Source organism: Eurosta solidaginis, chromosome 1, assembly GCF_040869045.1.
Source record: "Eurosta solidaginis isolate ZX-2024a chromosome 1, ASM4086904v1, whole genome shotgun sequence".
Taxonomy (NCBI): domain Eukaryota; kingdom Metazoa; phylum Arthropoda; class Insecta; order Diptera; family Tephritidae; genus Eurosta; species Eurosta solidaginis.
This window is the reverse complement of record NC_090319.1, coordinates 230,127,030-230,143,002: the sequence shown is the minus strand read 5'-3', so window position 1 is coordinate 230,143,002 and position 15,973 is coordinate 230,127,030. Positions and strand designations below refer to the sequence as shown.

The 15,973-nt window shown below is 41.5% G+C and overlaps 1 protein-coding gene and 1 pseudogene across 4 annotated transcripts in view; one reads left to right on the top strand and one right to left on the bottom strand.

Annotated features, from left to right (window-relative positions):
* The window catches only part of Patr-1 (Protein associated with topo II related - 1), a 308,440-nt gene extending 308,035 nt beyond the window's left edge, over positions 1 to 405 (bottom strand). For all 4 annotated transcript variants that reach the window (XR_010948786.1, XM_067760228.1, XM_067760230.1 and 1 more), the window contains exon 1: positions 254 to 405. Coding sequence is in view for 3 of the 4 variants with exons in the window: in XM_067760228.1 (XP_067616329.1) it covers positions 254 to 334 (81 nt within the window). In the remaining variant the exon portion in view is untranslated. The remainder of the gene's footprint in view (positions 1 to 253) is intronic.
* Positions 406 to 11,392: 10,987 nt separating this feature from the next.
* Positions 11,393 to 13,106, top strand: LOC137241663 (serine/threonine-protein kinase S6KL-like; annotated as a pseudogene).
* Positions 13,107 to 15,973: the final 2,867 nt, after the last annotated feature.

The following is a 15,973-nucleotide window of genomic DNA, read 5'->3' as shown; positions in this document are numbered from 1 at the left end:
ATGCTGTCACAAAGAACGGTGTTGGACCCACCCAGGGTAATTTTTTACCATCCTCGGTTTCGGAAGTACCCGCGGGTCTTTTTTCGGTTTTTCGTTAATATCTTTTGAACGGGTGTAAAAAGTTAGCTTCCGCTTTAGGGTTCTTGATCTAGACGTGAATACGCGTCTTTTGATACCTCACTCAAAAAAAAGGCCCAATTTTAGGGTGGGCCCCTAAACTGCACAATTACCAAAAATATAAGTCTTTACTCACAGGAATTGATGTATTAAATCCAAAAAACGTATTTTCCATTGAAAAAATTTGTTTATCTCGTACAATGTTGTCATTTGACATATATTCATATACAAAGATGGAAGCGATACATCGATCTCAATATAAAGACCGCGGCACATTGAGATTTTCAACTCGATGCTTTTAACAAAGCAATTTTACGCTTACATCTGAATCTGATTATAAACTTGAGCAATGTCAACACCCCAAATAATATTAGACCACAAATTATTCAAAGAGTTTTACAAAAACAAAATACATTGATAGTGTATGTTTGTTTCATTTATGTCGACGTGCCACCACCGCATAATTTTCTACCAAGATATAAAGATATTGTTGCGGAGCTGGCAACACTATTCACAACCTTCATATGTTTTCGTTTGTTTAATTGCATCAACGAGAAAAGCGACAATAGTACCGACGGATTTTCCGCGAATAACTTTTCAACGAGATAAAAAATATAATTTCTGCTTTCGGATTCTGAATCTTGACGAAAATACGCGTCGTTTGATTAAGCTATCGAGATGTGCGACCCGAATTTTAAGTGCAGGACTGAAGTTGAAATTTTACTAAATTTGGAAATTAAAAAGCTTATAATGATAGCAGGAGATTTTAACATTGACTGGAATAAGCGAGGAACGTATAAAAGAAATATAGAAGGTTTTTTAAATGACAATGGTCTAAAGCATGGTACAATTACCAGGTAGAAGCATTAGCAAAAATGTAACCCTCCAGTGTATTTTGTTGTTGCCACTGGAACATGAACTGTCAATCGGTCTTTCAATTTCTGCTGTCAAAAGTGATGTACGAAAAGATATGACACTATTTTTTACGTCAAAAACAAAAAACAAACAACATGCTGGGAAAAAAGAAAATCAACAAATAAAGTTCGTTTTCTGATATTTAACGCAAAAGAAAGGTAATGAGCTGTTTCTTTATACTTAATCTTGTTTTATTCACTTTTTTTCATTTTGCAGATGCAGATGAATTTGTGCAAAAATTCGAAGAGAATGAAAATGAGTTTCAAGCAATTTGTGACCAAACGACAGCAGCTAAGCATGTGAATGAGCCAATGGAGCCAGAATCGGATAGGACATTAGTTTTATTTGAAGAGCCTGCTGCATGCGCGCTCAGATAGCAGTACAAGGCTGTTAGCGAACGCATCCAAAACCCCATTTTTGAAGCGCAGCGCCTCTGACGTGCTTAATTCAAATGGGCCGCCCACAGGTGGAATGACGAAAAATATCAGTAGCACCAAAATGACTATTAATACAGCTACACACGCACAAACATTGACTTCAAATATAAGTAGCACAACATTTGCTATTGGTCGAGCACCTATAATCATTGGTTCCCACGCTGCTGTTACAAAAGAGAAGCGTACGTGTTTGCATTTGATGTTCTTTTTATCGCCCACATACCTTACATCCTTTTTTCTTACTTTGCAGCGCTCACTGAGGCACAACGCAACAAGAAGCGCGTACTTGCACACGAATATGCTCAAGTGGCAATACTAAAATCATTCAACCTGATATAAATCTCAATACGTTACCTGAAAGCGAACTTACAACTTGCAATTCGCTGAATACAATAAACCGGCTCTCGCTGATAGCGCGCATCTCAATCTCAATTTGGATATACATATATACATACATACGTTTGAATATGTCGCATACACCAATGATTGTTGCAGCAAAAAAATCACGCGAATCTTTACAACAATTGAAAGTCAATAGCATGAGCGTTATAACGCTCACGGAATTCCTGCAAAAATCTGTAATACTACCGATGACTACACATTTGGGTTTGGTTAACAATGAAGTGATGCGCCTGTTTCTCGAAGAACTGCAAATACTTGAGGATTTGCGTAGTTTGAGACATTATTTCTTTTTGATGGATGGCGAGTTTGGTTCGATTATCAAATCTTATTAAATCCTTAAGGAGGCTTTGAAAAAACAAGGCAAAGCCATACTCAAATCACCACAGTTTCGCCATATTCAACTGATGCGTCATAAATTCTATCGTTTTGTACATGCACAACAAAATCACATAACAGCAAATGCATTGCAAGCATCATGGAAGACCTTCAAGAAGATTTATTACAAGCGAAATAAATTGAATACATTTATCGCAAGCATACCACGTATGTGAAAAGGATATTCTTTCTTTGCATGCTAAATCGTCATAGCACAGAGTTTTAGTATACTATTGAAAATATATTTAAAATATCGTTACGGTTTTACATGTAAGTAAGCAGTACAAAAGTTAATACATTTTCTTGTATAATTTACTTTTTCTTTTATTTCTCTAAGTAATCTATAGTCACGCGAATTCAAGAAACGCAGCGGCGATGAGCATTTCACACATTCACGCTACGAAAAACTATCCAATGATGAACAAGAATTTGATAAATTTATCAAATTTACAATTTACGAAAGAAATGTATGCCCAACAATGACTCCAACTTGTCTTCGAGTCAGGGGCAAAGCTGTCCTCCTACGAATGTCCCTTCAACCGCGTTGACTAAGACGAACAGGCTAACCAAAGACGTTATGAACAATGCAGCTCAGGAATCTCCACAAGAATCTCCACAAGGTTGTGTCGAGACTTCCAGTGAGACGATCTCTGGCAAATTAAACGATGCACGAACTAATAGTGGTACCTTTGCGGCTGTTTGTTCTACGTCACCAATGTTGATTTCGCTGGACTCCCCAATTCATCCTACACCTCCACCGGTATCTTTAGCTCCAACAATAACAGTTACCGATACTGGGGTTGTTGCTAGCGATACAAGTGTACCTGAAAAAAATAGTACGGGCTCGATAACCAACGCTATAACGGCCGCACCTTCCCAGCTCTCTGGTGCGCTATCCGCTACTCCTTTGCAGGTGACTGCCGTGCCACCTCGTAGGGCTGTATTTGTGTCCCGATTACACGCCTCGCTTACCGAAAATGACATTGCTCATTACGTTTGCTCTAAACTTGGTGTTGCACCCACTAGTAACATCAATGTGTATAAATTTAACTTTAAATATGAGAGAGACATCTCCTCATTTAAAATATCCCTTTCAGATGAATATTTCGATAAGGTACTTGATTCCTCTTTTTGGCCCAAGCATACTGTGGTTCACTTGTTCACGAGAAAGGCGAGGGCCGAACCTGTTTTATTACAGCCAAAAAACGGTATGACGAACACAGTAATAACAACACAAAGGTAATTGCTGATCTGTCCCGTCTTCTCATTAATTATCAAAATGTTCGTGGTTTACGATCAAAACTTGCTCCATTCTTCCTTAATTCTTTCAACTTTTCTGCACAAGTTGTAGCTTTTACGGAGACCTGGCTAAAGCCTGATAATTACAATTCTGAGGTTTTTTCAAATAAATATGCTGTTTATCGGCGTGATCGCATCTCTAGAGCGGGAGGTGTCCTTATTGCTGTTGAATCTAACCTATCGTCTGAGTTGATTTCGCTGGACAATATCTCTCATATCGAATTCATAGCAGTTAGGCTTTCATTCGGTAGCTATAGCGTAATTGTTTGCTGTTCGTATATACCACCTCGTTCGGATATGGATGTTTATGCTAGTCATAGCTCGGCCATCTGTGATTTGCATTCGCAGTTGGGAGATAACGATCGACTTGTTGTTGTTGGTGACTTTAACTTACCAACAGTTAGTTGGGTTAATATAAGTGATTCAAACTTTTTAACTCCCACTGCTCAACATGAGTTTCTTAATTGCTTGTTAGACTCATCTCTTTTACAGATTAACAATGTTCCAAATAGTGGAAATAAAATCCTGGTATTTGTGGATGGCTCGGTGGGTACTGCCCTTACGCAAATACCACCTTTATCCCTTCCAGAAGACCCCCTTCACCCTACGCTAGAGATATCACTTGATATCAGCCTACCCCGTAGGATTCAAGTACAGTCTCGTCCCCGATCTAGATGCTTCTACAAAACGAATTTCATTATGCTCAATGATCTGTTGGCTTCCCATGATTGGTCGGATCTCTATGCTTGCACTGATGTCGATTCGGCTATCTCTATATTTTACAGTACGCTTTATAGCTTCTTTGATACCTGCATTCCTACTCGCTATACCCTATGTTCGAATAAGCCCCCTTGGTTTTCAAGGCAACTTATCAGACTTAATAACATCAAATCTAGGCTTTATAAGAGGTTCAAGAAATCTGGAGCATCTGCAGACCTCTCTAAATATCTAGCAGATCGTTCTAAATTTCATCGTCTTAATCAGCTTTGTTATAAAAATTACTTGAGTTGTTGTAAAGCCCAATTTTTTAGAAATCCAAAAAAGTTTTACAGTTTCGTAAATTCAAAGCGGAAAACTTCTGGGTATCCTTCCTCATTAACCTTTGGAGGTAAAAAACTTCCACTGATGACGACGTTGCTGAACTATTTTCTGAGTTCTTTAAGTCCACGTATTCATCCAGTGGTTTTCATTCTAGTCAATATCCCTATCGCTTAGATAGCTCGAATTACATTAGGAATCCTGCTATTGATGGTAATATTGTTCTTCAGAGTCTTCAATCTTTGAAGCCCACATTTTCTCCGGGACCGGACGGTGTTCCTAGTTGCGTGCTTAGGTACTGCGCCGAAAACATGTATGAGCCTATTTTAAAATTATTTGGGATCTGCGTCATTCCCGGCACTTTGGAAACAGTCTTTTATTATACCCCTGCATAAAAAAGTAGTAGGTCAAAAGTTGAAAACTACAGGGGTATTGCTAAACTTTCAGTCATTCCTAAAGTCTTTGAACAGATTGTCACCAATCAACTGCAATATCAGTGTTCTAGTCTTTTATCTCCATGCCAACACGGTTTTATTCGTCAAAGGTCAACCACTACAAATTTGCTTGTATTCACCTCTATAGTTATGGAAGGATTTTTAGCGAACAAGCAAACGGATGTCATCTACACGGACTTCAGCAAAGCATTTGATACCGTCAACCACGAGTTGCTTATTCATAAGCTTGATTTACTGGGCTTTCCGTTTCACCTATTAATGTGGCTGAAAAGCTATCTTTCTAACCGGACCCAAAAAGTCCTGTTCAAGTGCAATCTGTCGGAATCGTTCGGAGTTTCCTCCGGCGTACCCCAGAGAAGTCATCTAGGCCCTTTGCTCTTTGCCCTTTTCATTAATGACTTGCCACAGACAATATTATATTCCCATACTATAATGTATGCGGATGATGTAAAACTTTGCTACACTTACTGTCCTACCGATTTGAGTTCCTTGGATCTTCTTCAGGCCGACTTGGACTCGTTCCAATGTTGGTGCACAACAAATTTATTAGCTTTAAATTGCTCTAAATGTAAGCATATGACATTTCACCGAGTGAAGCCAGCATTGAAATCTTATGTAATAGATGGTATGCCTTTGGAGCGTATATCTATTGCAAATGATCTAGGTGTCCTTTTTGATCCGAAATTGAATTTTAACATGCATATTTCATCTATAGCCAACAAAGCGTTGGGTTTACTTGGATTTGTTAAAAGATGGGGTAAAGAGTTCGATGATCCGTCCCTCACTAAGGTTCTTTACACATCGCTGGTTCGTCCAATACTCGAGTATTGCTCATGCGTTTGGTCCCCTGTTTCTCAAAAGCATATAAAGCGTCTTGAATCAGTTCAAAAGCAATTTTTGATATTTGCATTGCGCGGCCTTAATTGGGACTCAAGTCTCCACCTTCCTCCATACAGAAGTAGACTTTTTCTTATTAACTTACCCACTCTGGAAAATCGGAGAATATTACTGGGGGTATTGTTCATCCATAAGCTCATTATTGGAGAAATTGATTCCGCGGACCTCCTCAGCCGCTTGTTTTTTGCGGTTCCCCCTAGAGTATCCAGACACTACGTTCCTTTCTATTTACCCCTTTGTCGACGAAACTTTGCTAAAAATAATCCTTTTCTTATCTGGTGCGCGCACTACAATGACTTGTATAGCTGCATCAGTCTTGAATGTACTTTTGCCACTATACGTAATGCAATACTTGCCTATCTAATTTAAGAGATACAAGCTAATTTAATTTGCCGGCATTTTATTCCTTCGATAAAAAACAGGAACTATCTCGCTTAAGGATGGTGGAACATTTATCAACATGTATCATTAAGAAGGAACAAGACAGTACTGTGTTGATTGGAATCTGGTGCGTTCCAACAAAGTAAAAAACATGCTGTTCGGCCTGGGTGCGTCTGAAACCGGCAGTGGGTAGGCGCACACGGGTCGATCTCGGAATGGATGGGTCACTCGGAATAAATAAAGAAGAACGCAAAAGAGGAATTCCTCGTTATAAAATAATGTTTAATTCCAAAGTGAAAAGAAAAATATACAATAGGTATAATGTTACCTTAACGTACAAAATGCTGGCGGTGATGATCCTGGGCGATGTGAACTGCTTGGCGGTTGATCGAGAAAGAGACCGGTTGTGCCGTTGAGGACAACCGCTAAGCCGCGAAAAGGTCCTCTGGTATTAAGGAGGGGAAAAAAGCCACACACACAACAGCCCCCACATATACGTGCATGGGTGCTGACAACCTGCACACACACATGCATGCGTATGAAACGCATGCATGTGCATGCATGCACACAAATGCGGCGTGAGTGTGGGTGGCTGGAAATCTTATTAAAACGTTAGGGAGGGGCGCCGTCAATCAAGTAAAAGTTAGGCCTTGGGCCTAAACATGCCGCCCCCCTTGCGGTACGCAACATCACAGTCCGCCAAGGATCACCGACCGTGAAGAAGAGAAGAAAAAAAATAAAAACTTATAGCTAATTATATCTAACTTAACATAAACGCTGTTTAGTCCGCCGGCTTGGCGGCACGCAAGATGGTTTGCGCAATGGGTGAGCTTGGTTGCTGATGCCTCTGTCATTCGGCACTTTTCCCGTTATGATTCAAGGCCTAAGCCAGGCTTGCCTAGAGCTAGGGATAGCGAAAAGAAGTAAGAAGATATACGTGTTCATATTTCTTGCCGTTAATTACAAATTCATTGGAAATTCTATGCTTGTGAATTTTGTATGAAGAAAATTTAATAAAAAATAGCTTATTATAATGATACAAGATTTTAAACGCATACCTCCATTGTGAATTCATACAAGTGGCGAAGGTTTGATAGAAATGTTCACAATAGTAAACAGCTTCGAGCACCTGTTCAATCGCTGTTCGATTACCTAAATCATTAGCTCACCAGTGGTATATTGCTTTATTTACATATTTTAAAATGCCTGCGTAGCTGGTGGCTTGAATTTAATCTATAAACTTGATTTTAGAAATGAATATTAATATGTAGTCGGATTTTCGGTAGACAAATTTAAAAGAAAGCTGATTTGAAACAAATGTACAATTCATGGCACTTCAATTTAATAACGGCGAGCAAAAGAAACACAAACCTTTATTCCCTTATCTGGCCATTCGCGACTGCCGTTCTCCCTGTCAGCTATTATTTTACACGTAGGTATGGTAATGGAGGAATCGAACGATTTTTCGCTGGTACGAATTCACAATGCAAGTCTGTTGCAACTGTGTACACCAAAATTCAATAAAAATAACAAAGTATAAAAAATTCATTTGTTTCGGTCGTTACCGAATATTTTGATGTTAGGCCTTGGTTGTGCCCGAGAGTACCCAACCGAAGATGGTACTCTGAGCCAGCAAAGGGCCAAACGTGGTGGGCAGAATCCCTGGTAATATTATTTCCGCATATACATCTGTTCCTAGGATGAGGCGGATCGGCGCGGATGCATGGAACTGCGGATCCGCCAGACGGAGATGTGCGTACGGGGCTGCGATGGCACTGTCGATGCTGGTTGTGGGTGTCATGCGCCGAAAATTTGATACGACCGCAGCATGGGTCGCAATTCTTTTGTTTTGTCCGTGTCTTCCTCGGATACGCAGCAGACATCCTGCTTGCCCGCCAATGTTGCTGGTAGGAAGTTGGAGCTCCTGGGCGAGCTCATCCGCAATCATTGTGGTGGGGGAGCATCCATCGATTAAGGCGCGGACGAGGTGTAGCCGCCCCCTGCTTCTATTTTCACGACCGCGGTGGGGGTGATCGCTACCGTCGGTATCATGGTGGCGGTGGCAGCTGAATGCGGGGCTAGGAGCCCTGCCCGGAAGGCGGACACGGTGGTGAGCTGCAGCGGGTTGGATCCGTGACTGCGATCTCGTGGTTGATGATGGGTGTGATGTCGTTGTTGCAGGCGAAGAGGCCTTGTCTCCGCTCTGCGGTCGCGCGAAGATCGTCTCCGTTGGGGGTTCCTGGGTTGCCGGCGAAGAGACCGGGTCTCCGCTCGGCCGTTATATGTTTGGCGCTGTGCTGTCGCTGTCCCTTGTTGGAGCCGCTTCATCTCATGCTGCAATCGAGGTCGAAATGACTTGGCTGTTGGTGGTATGGTCGGGCGAAGAGACCGCGTCTCCGCTCCGGTCCGGCTGGCATCGTGGTTTCGGGGTGGACGAAGAGGTCCAGTCTCCGTTCCAACGTCCGACGCATATAAAGAGATCGAGTCGTCTATCCGCTCTCGGGGTGAATCTAGCTCCTCTTCCACTTGGACGCTCCATGGCTTGGAGCGGGCTTCTCGGAGTAGCTGCTCCTCCTCGTCGATCGAGGCGATGTGTAGCATCGTGTGGTGCTTCTCGCCGCACCGTTTGCATCGCCCTTGGCTTGGGCACGCGTTAGAGCGGTGATCAGGGGCCAGACAATTTCCGCAGTAGCTTCCGCGTATCGCCACATAGAGGCGCTCTTCTGGCTTTTTTGCCCGAAAGATGGGGCATAAGCGGATAGGGTGTCGCCCAAGACACACTCGGCATTCAGATGAATAACGCACTGCGTGCGCGGCGGCATTCCGTTTCAAGGCGGCAAAACGACCCATTTTCTGAAAGGAATGCAATGGGTTTGAGTAGGTCGGGTCCTTGTCGGAGTGCAGGGGCGAGTGGTCCCTAATTGTATTGTTGAGATTTGGGAAATTTTAGTAGCGCTCATAAGGGGAAACATCTGTCGCTGCATAAAAAAATATATTCATATGTGGCGCGCATTATGTGCATGGCCTCCTTCCCCGCACGTTATGTGCCTGGGTCTTTAGTGCCTTACTTTGTTTATTTTGTGTCACCCGGTAGCGTTTTAGTTAGCCACGGGCACACTAATGCTGCAGAAAAATTAGCATTTACGATTTTCGGTTCGCACCTTCTGGTACCGAACCGGGTAGAAAGTGTAGAGCGTGGGTTCTTTTGATTCGCTGTTATTTGTGTTGTTGGTGCTAAAACTCAACAACTTCCCTGCCCGCCCCACAAAAAAATGTTTGGACAGCAAATTGTATGCGATGTAACGAAAAAAATAAAAAATCTTCGTTTTGGACGAAGAGAAAAATTTGTAGAATGAATTATTTTTTTTTTTTTGTATTGCCCTTCACTTATTTCTTCAACTTTTCCCCAAGTACGCTTGTAGTCATGTTTTATTGATGGCCTTTATCAAAAGGCGCGGTTCCCGAAGGGTATTTGGCTCTGTTACCGGTTTCTCAGACTCGGGTTTGTGGGTACCCGTTTGCATCTTTTTATGCATCCCTAATATAATGCACATATAAACTAGGCATATATATGTACATACGTTGGTATAAGTATATGGACAGTCAGTGCACGGACTTTACCGCATTGGTACTTTGACCAACCTTTTAGGCCCATTTTTCATTTTCTACTACTACTGCTACCAAAACCTAGATTCTACCAATATTTCAGTATTTTCGCACTGAAAACGTACTCTGCGATAATTTTAAAGTATTGAATTGCAGAGCCCACCCAACTACCATTAGGGGGCGATACTGACCAAATCAATAAATTTTGAAAAAATTTGTGAAGAACTTAAACAGGAAATAAATTTTTGAGTGGAGAAATATACTGACTGAGTACGCGAATATTTTCTGCGCTATTTTTCTCCGTTTTTTTTTTTTGCATAATTTGAACGACAATAAGAAGTTTTACGTAAACGATAACATGCTGAACTTGGTTATTTGGCGGCAGTAATTTTGGTACCTTGGAAAATTGTTGTGGTAGGTAGACGTTTTGGGATGTGATTTATTTTGTGATTTGTTTGTTTTACGATAAAATTGGGAATTTTTTGGTACCAATATAAACCGTAGTTATCGTTTTCACGAAACTTCTACTACCATTTTCAGTGCCCCAACATTTTGCCTTTACAAAAGTCCATGCACTGGTAGATATTTACCAGCCGCAAAGACAAAAAAATTGTGCACATTCATACACGCCCGTGTATAGAATGTAAATTTCTCAGAATTGAAACAAACGGGACTAATCGAAAGATTTTTTCCGTTGTTTCATTCTTTTTTACTACGGCGCGTGGCCGTAGTACAATCATTTGCTAATTTTTCAATATTGAAGATGCCTAAGCTACAAAAAATCAGACGGCTAAAATGAACTCAGCTGACCAGTATCTTGATTGGATGTGTCGGGCGTGCAAGAATGACGTTAAATCGCCCTCTACTAAACCTTGGCAATCAATCTTCCACAGAATTGAGAAATGTGGCGCTTTGCGAATCTTAGAATTGTTAACCAAGACAGTGCCACAATTAGCGGGAGGGCAGCTAAACGACGAGCTGCCAAAAAAAATTTGTGGCAAAGGCCTTGAGCAATTGCTTAGTGCATGTCCGTTTCAACAAATGTGTGTCCAATCCGAAGCACGGATATGTGAACTGGCTTCTAAGAAGCGTATTGATCCAAGCATTTTAATGATAGGGGCAGCAATGGAACGTGATGTAAAAAAAATATTCGCGGAAAGAAAAGAGGATTGGGCCATTCTAATTTAAATAACAGAATAAAAACATTAAGAGAAGCTGAAAAATGAAAAATTAAACGAAAAACGTGGCCTCTAAGTGTGCGCGCATAAAAGCGCATTATAAAAATTATTTTTCTTCAGTAGCAAATGTGTTTTTTCACAACAAATTTTTTATTTTTTTTTTTCTTATCTCAAAGTGAAAATAAACGACGAAACAGTTACAGCGAGTATTCATGAGCGAGTAATTTATAGAAAGTTCCAAAAAGAATGCAAAGCTCATAGACGGTAGAAAACAAAATACGGTGAAAGCAAAACAAATCGAAATTAAATGAATTTTAGACGAAAATTTTAATGGGAAATAGTGTTAGTGCATCCAGGAATGAGCTGGCCACAACAACCTCCAAGCAACGGCTGCAGAAGGGCAGTATCGCAAAACGGTCATTGATTGAGCGGGCACAAAAAGCAGTGGAAAAACAACAGCATCAATTAAATGGTGGAAGCCCTAATTCCAAAATAACGAGCTTACATCAGACGCAAAGTAAGAGTGCAAATATAAATAGGAAATTTGAAGCTATACAAAACAAAAGTGAGGGGCGATCAGCTGCTAACGCTAATAGAACACAACGGATAAGACAGGCATCCGCTTGAAGTTTTGGTAGTTTGAGTGGTCGTTTGAATTGAAGCTTTTCTGGCGGTGCTAATAGAAATTCATTTCACAATCGCAATAAGGCATCACGAAGAAGTTTAACGTCAGCACAGCAGCGTCGCTCCAAAACACAATGGCATAAGCCACTTACCAATGCCATATTCAGCTCACATTTTAAGGAGACCAGTCGCAACGAACAAATCCGCATTGTACGTTTGGTGGCTAAGGGCGCGTTCGGCGTTGTCTTCAAAGTAATTAATAAGCATTACACACAAGAACTACAACAGCAACAACAACAATCATTGATAAATGTAGCACAAAAACAAAACACCGGCCAAGCAATACAACAACCACCACCACATTCTGCACTCGTTTATGCGCTCAAAGTGTTAAAGAAGTCAAGAATAATTGAGGAGAATAGCGTACAACAAATAAAAGACGAATCGGATATTCAAAAGTTGTGCGGACATCATCCGTTCATTGTACAACAAGTGGACTCGTGGCAAAATCGTCGTAATTTGCATATACTTTCAGAATATGTGCCGAACGGTGAACTCTTCTCTAAAATAACACATTTATCTTTGGATCTTGTAAGGCTATATTTAGCGGAAATCCCACTGGCTATTGATTTTCTACACAATGTTGGTGTAATTTATCGTGATGTTAAGCCGGAAAACACATTGGTGACCGCTGAAAATTAACCGATTTTGGATTAAGCAAGTGGCTGCGTTTAGGGGCTACTACCAGAACTATATGCGGCACTTTTCAATATATGGCACCCGGACATGCAGCTGATTGGTGGTCACTGGGCATTCTTGTCTGCCAAATGCTCATTCAAACGAGTCCCGACATTCGGATATTCCTGGATATCACTTTGCCTTCAACGTACCTGAAAATGGATAGTGTAGACCATATCACAACTCTTCCAACAACAATTTCTAAAGAGGACGAAACAAACAACTTTTTGATTCAAGAGCGAAAACAACAAATACTCGCTTCACAAAATTGTTTACCTCCCGAAGTTGATGAACTCCCACACGAGGCTAAAGATGTGCTAAAACGTCTATTGGAGGTGGACCCAAAGCAACGTGTGCGCTCGGTTTTATCGCTACAAAAAATTGCATTGTTCAAAAGCTTTAAAATTGATTCTAAGCATTTTACATAGATACTCCATACTTGTGATTGTATATTGTCTACGCTTAAGGCCTTTGTATACAAATAGAATTCCGTAGATATACTTTAGACAATATTGGATTTGTAATTACCTTTCAATATACTTACATATGTGGGTAGAAACATTTGTATAAAAAGGGAAGTTTTGCTGCAAAGCCTGTATCATAAACACCACACCGTGGGTCGATGGTGGATGCATAAATAAATCGGGACATATTTGTGACAGACCGACGCAATGACAATGTGCAGGCCTTTGCTGCTGATGGACGTGTCTTACACAGATTTGGAGGGAAGGGAACTGCTGATGGTGAACTATGTCCCCTTCCCGATTTGGTGGCGCTGTGTGCTAAATATAGAGTACGTTGGTTTTTGGGGTGGAAGCATATCCTTTGGCACACATGGCAAAACGGGCTACGCTTGATCTCATTATGGTGAGCATGGAAAATTCTTTAGCTAGTATTGCTTATCCCATATAAACCATTTGATTTTAGTGTTGTTCCTAACTGCTAGACTATCATGCACCCTATGCTTTCGTTGTCCAATGTGGCGCTGCTGTGATTGTAGGGCATTAACTCCATGGAGCAAGTCGCACTCCGGTGGATTTGGCGGTTGCATTGGATTTGGGATACGTATTTGGTAAGTGGTTTTACATTTCATATTCAGCCCAATTCTGAACAAAAATTCCTTGTGAGTTTTTTCCTTTCTCCCATTCCTCGTATTCTGAACAATGTTCGAAAAGGCGGGGACCGGTTATGGGAGAAAAGAAGTATTATGAATGTGAGGGAGAGGGAGATTTCTTTGCCATTTCATAGTTTTTTTTTTACTTGTTAATTTAAAGGGAATGCATCAAAATACTTAAAGGAAATTGGTTCTTTTAAGAAAGAACACTTATTTGTACAAATTTGTGCTAAAGTATGTATGTACATTCTACCACAATATTCTCTATTTTAAGTAGAAAAGTATATCATAAGCAACGTAAGAGCTCTTGGTGTATTTGATGCAGCCATCCAGAAATTCCGCAGGGATTTTTAAGAAGGCTTGAATAGATTTCGGCATATGGCGAAAGGCGAACTCAACTCGACTTGGCCCCCGAAAATAGCTTTGCTGAACGAAAGCATGCAACCCCAGCGGATTTGTGTTATCCCGCTGCCTTCTTCTTATGCTCCTCTGTTGATGTTGCTGTGGCACAAATTCATTACTCATTTCAGCGAATAACACATGAAATGCAATACTGTGCATTGTTTATATTTTATTTCTTAGTTTCAAACAAATTTGCAAAAATAATTAAACTTTTCAATTTTTTAAACGAAATAAGAAATGCGCAACGAAATTTCAATTCACAAAACAGCTGACGTCGAAAATTCGAAATTCCTATTCCCCAATTATGCTTCTCCCTAGGAGAAAAGAATTGGAGGAATTTTTCCGCGGGAATAAAAAATCCGCGAGAACAATATTCCGCGAGAATATTTAGAATTTGTCTGATCGTATCTCTTCTTTCGCATATTTAACAGCATAAACATGCTCGGCTGTTTTTTTTTAAACACCTACTTTTATGGATTTATGGGTTTTACTACTTTTCTGTGCGTTTTTACTGTCCAAGGCGGTTGCGCAATTTACACCATTTTGACGTTGCTCAATTATGTTGTGTGGCGATGATATGTAAAGATTATCTTTATGTTCACGACGCATTTTAAGCGTGACCAGGCGGCGTAAGCCAACAGATTTAAGTGGGCAGCGTACATATGCATGTATGGATAGACTTAATTAGAATTTCTAACCCTATAAGGAATTTAACTCTGCTAATATCGGGGGCAGATGAGTTTTCTCATCAGCGGTAGGCTTGCGATGTGCCTCGTTGCGCGGCAACGAGTGCAGCTGTGTTTTGTGGCAGATTGGTTCGCCCTTCTGCGGTAGGCTTTTCTGTTGTCCTCGCTCGGGGTGAGCGAGTGAATTGGGGTTTGATTTTGGGTCTCGATAGGAAGGTGGAATTCGGGAGTGAGGGAGAGGAACGGAGGGATGGTTAAGAGGAGTTATTAACCCTCTCGCAATCCATCTCCTCCGTTGGAAGAAGGATCATTTTGACCAAAGGTCGTCTGACTTGACCCTTCTCTGTTATGAGGTCGACTACGCGAACTCGGTTATCTTCGCCGGGGTGTACGTTGACGACTCTACCTAGCCTCCACTCGTTGGGAGATAAGTTGTCCTCTTTGAGGACAGCGAGATCTCTCACTTTTATATTTTCTTTGGGATGCTTCCACTTCACTCGTTTTTGAAGTTCGGATAGATATTCCACCTTCCATCGTTTGCAGAAAGTGTGATGGAGGGCTTTGAGCTTCTGCCATCTGTTTATTATGGAGGCCGGGCTTTCGGTCACATCCGGTTCTGGCGGCGCCAGAAGATGGCTGCCTGTTAGGAAATGTCCTGGAGTTAGGGGTTCCAGGTCCGTTGGGTCATTCGACCCCGGACTTAGAGGGCGCGAGTTGAGGCACGCCTCAATCCGGCACAAAAGTGTTTGGAACTCCTCCATAGTATATTTGTGGGGAGAAGCGATCTTTTTGAAGTGGCTTTTGAAGCTCTTCACTCCCGCTTCCCACAAGCCACCCATATGTGGAGCGCCAGCGGGAATAAAATGCCAAGTTAATGCTTGATGGCTATACTTGGAGACTGTTTTGTCTCGGCTTTCTGCCAGGAAGGCTTTGAATTCCGATCGTAGAGATCTGGAAGCTCCGACAAAGTTCGTACCATTGTCGGAGTAGATGTTCTTCGGACATCCTCTTCTCGCGCTAAAACGCGAAAAGGCCGCGAGGAAGCCTGGGGTACTAAGGTCACTAGTGGCTTCTAAGTGGATGGCCTTAGTGGAAAAACAGACGAAAAGGCATACGTAGCCTTTTGACAGTCGACATCCCCTACCGCGGTAGCTTTTGATGTCGAAAGGCCCTGCAAAGTCTACCCCGGTATTGGTGAACGCGCGGGTAAAAGTAGTCCGCTCGCAGGGAAGGGTCCCCATAAGTTGGGACTGTGCCTGCTTTCGGTGAATAATGCAGGTTTTGCAATTGTGGCTGATGGCTCTGATCA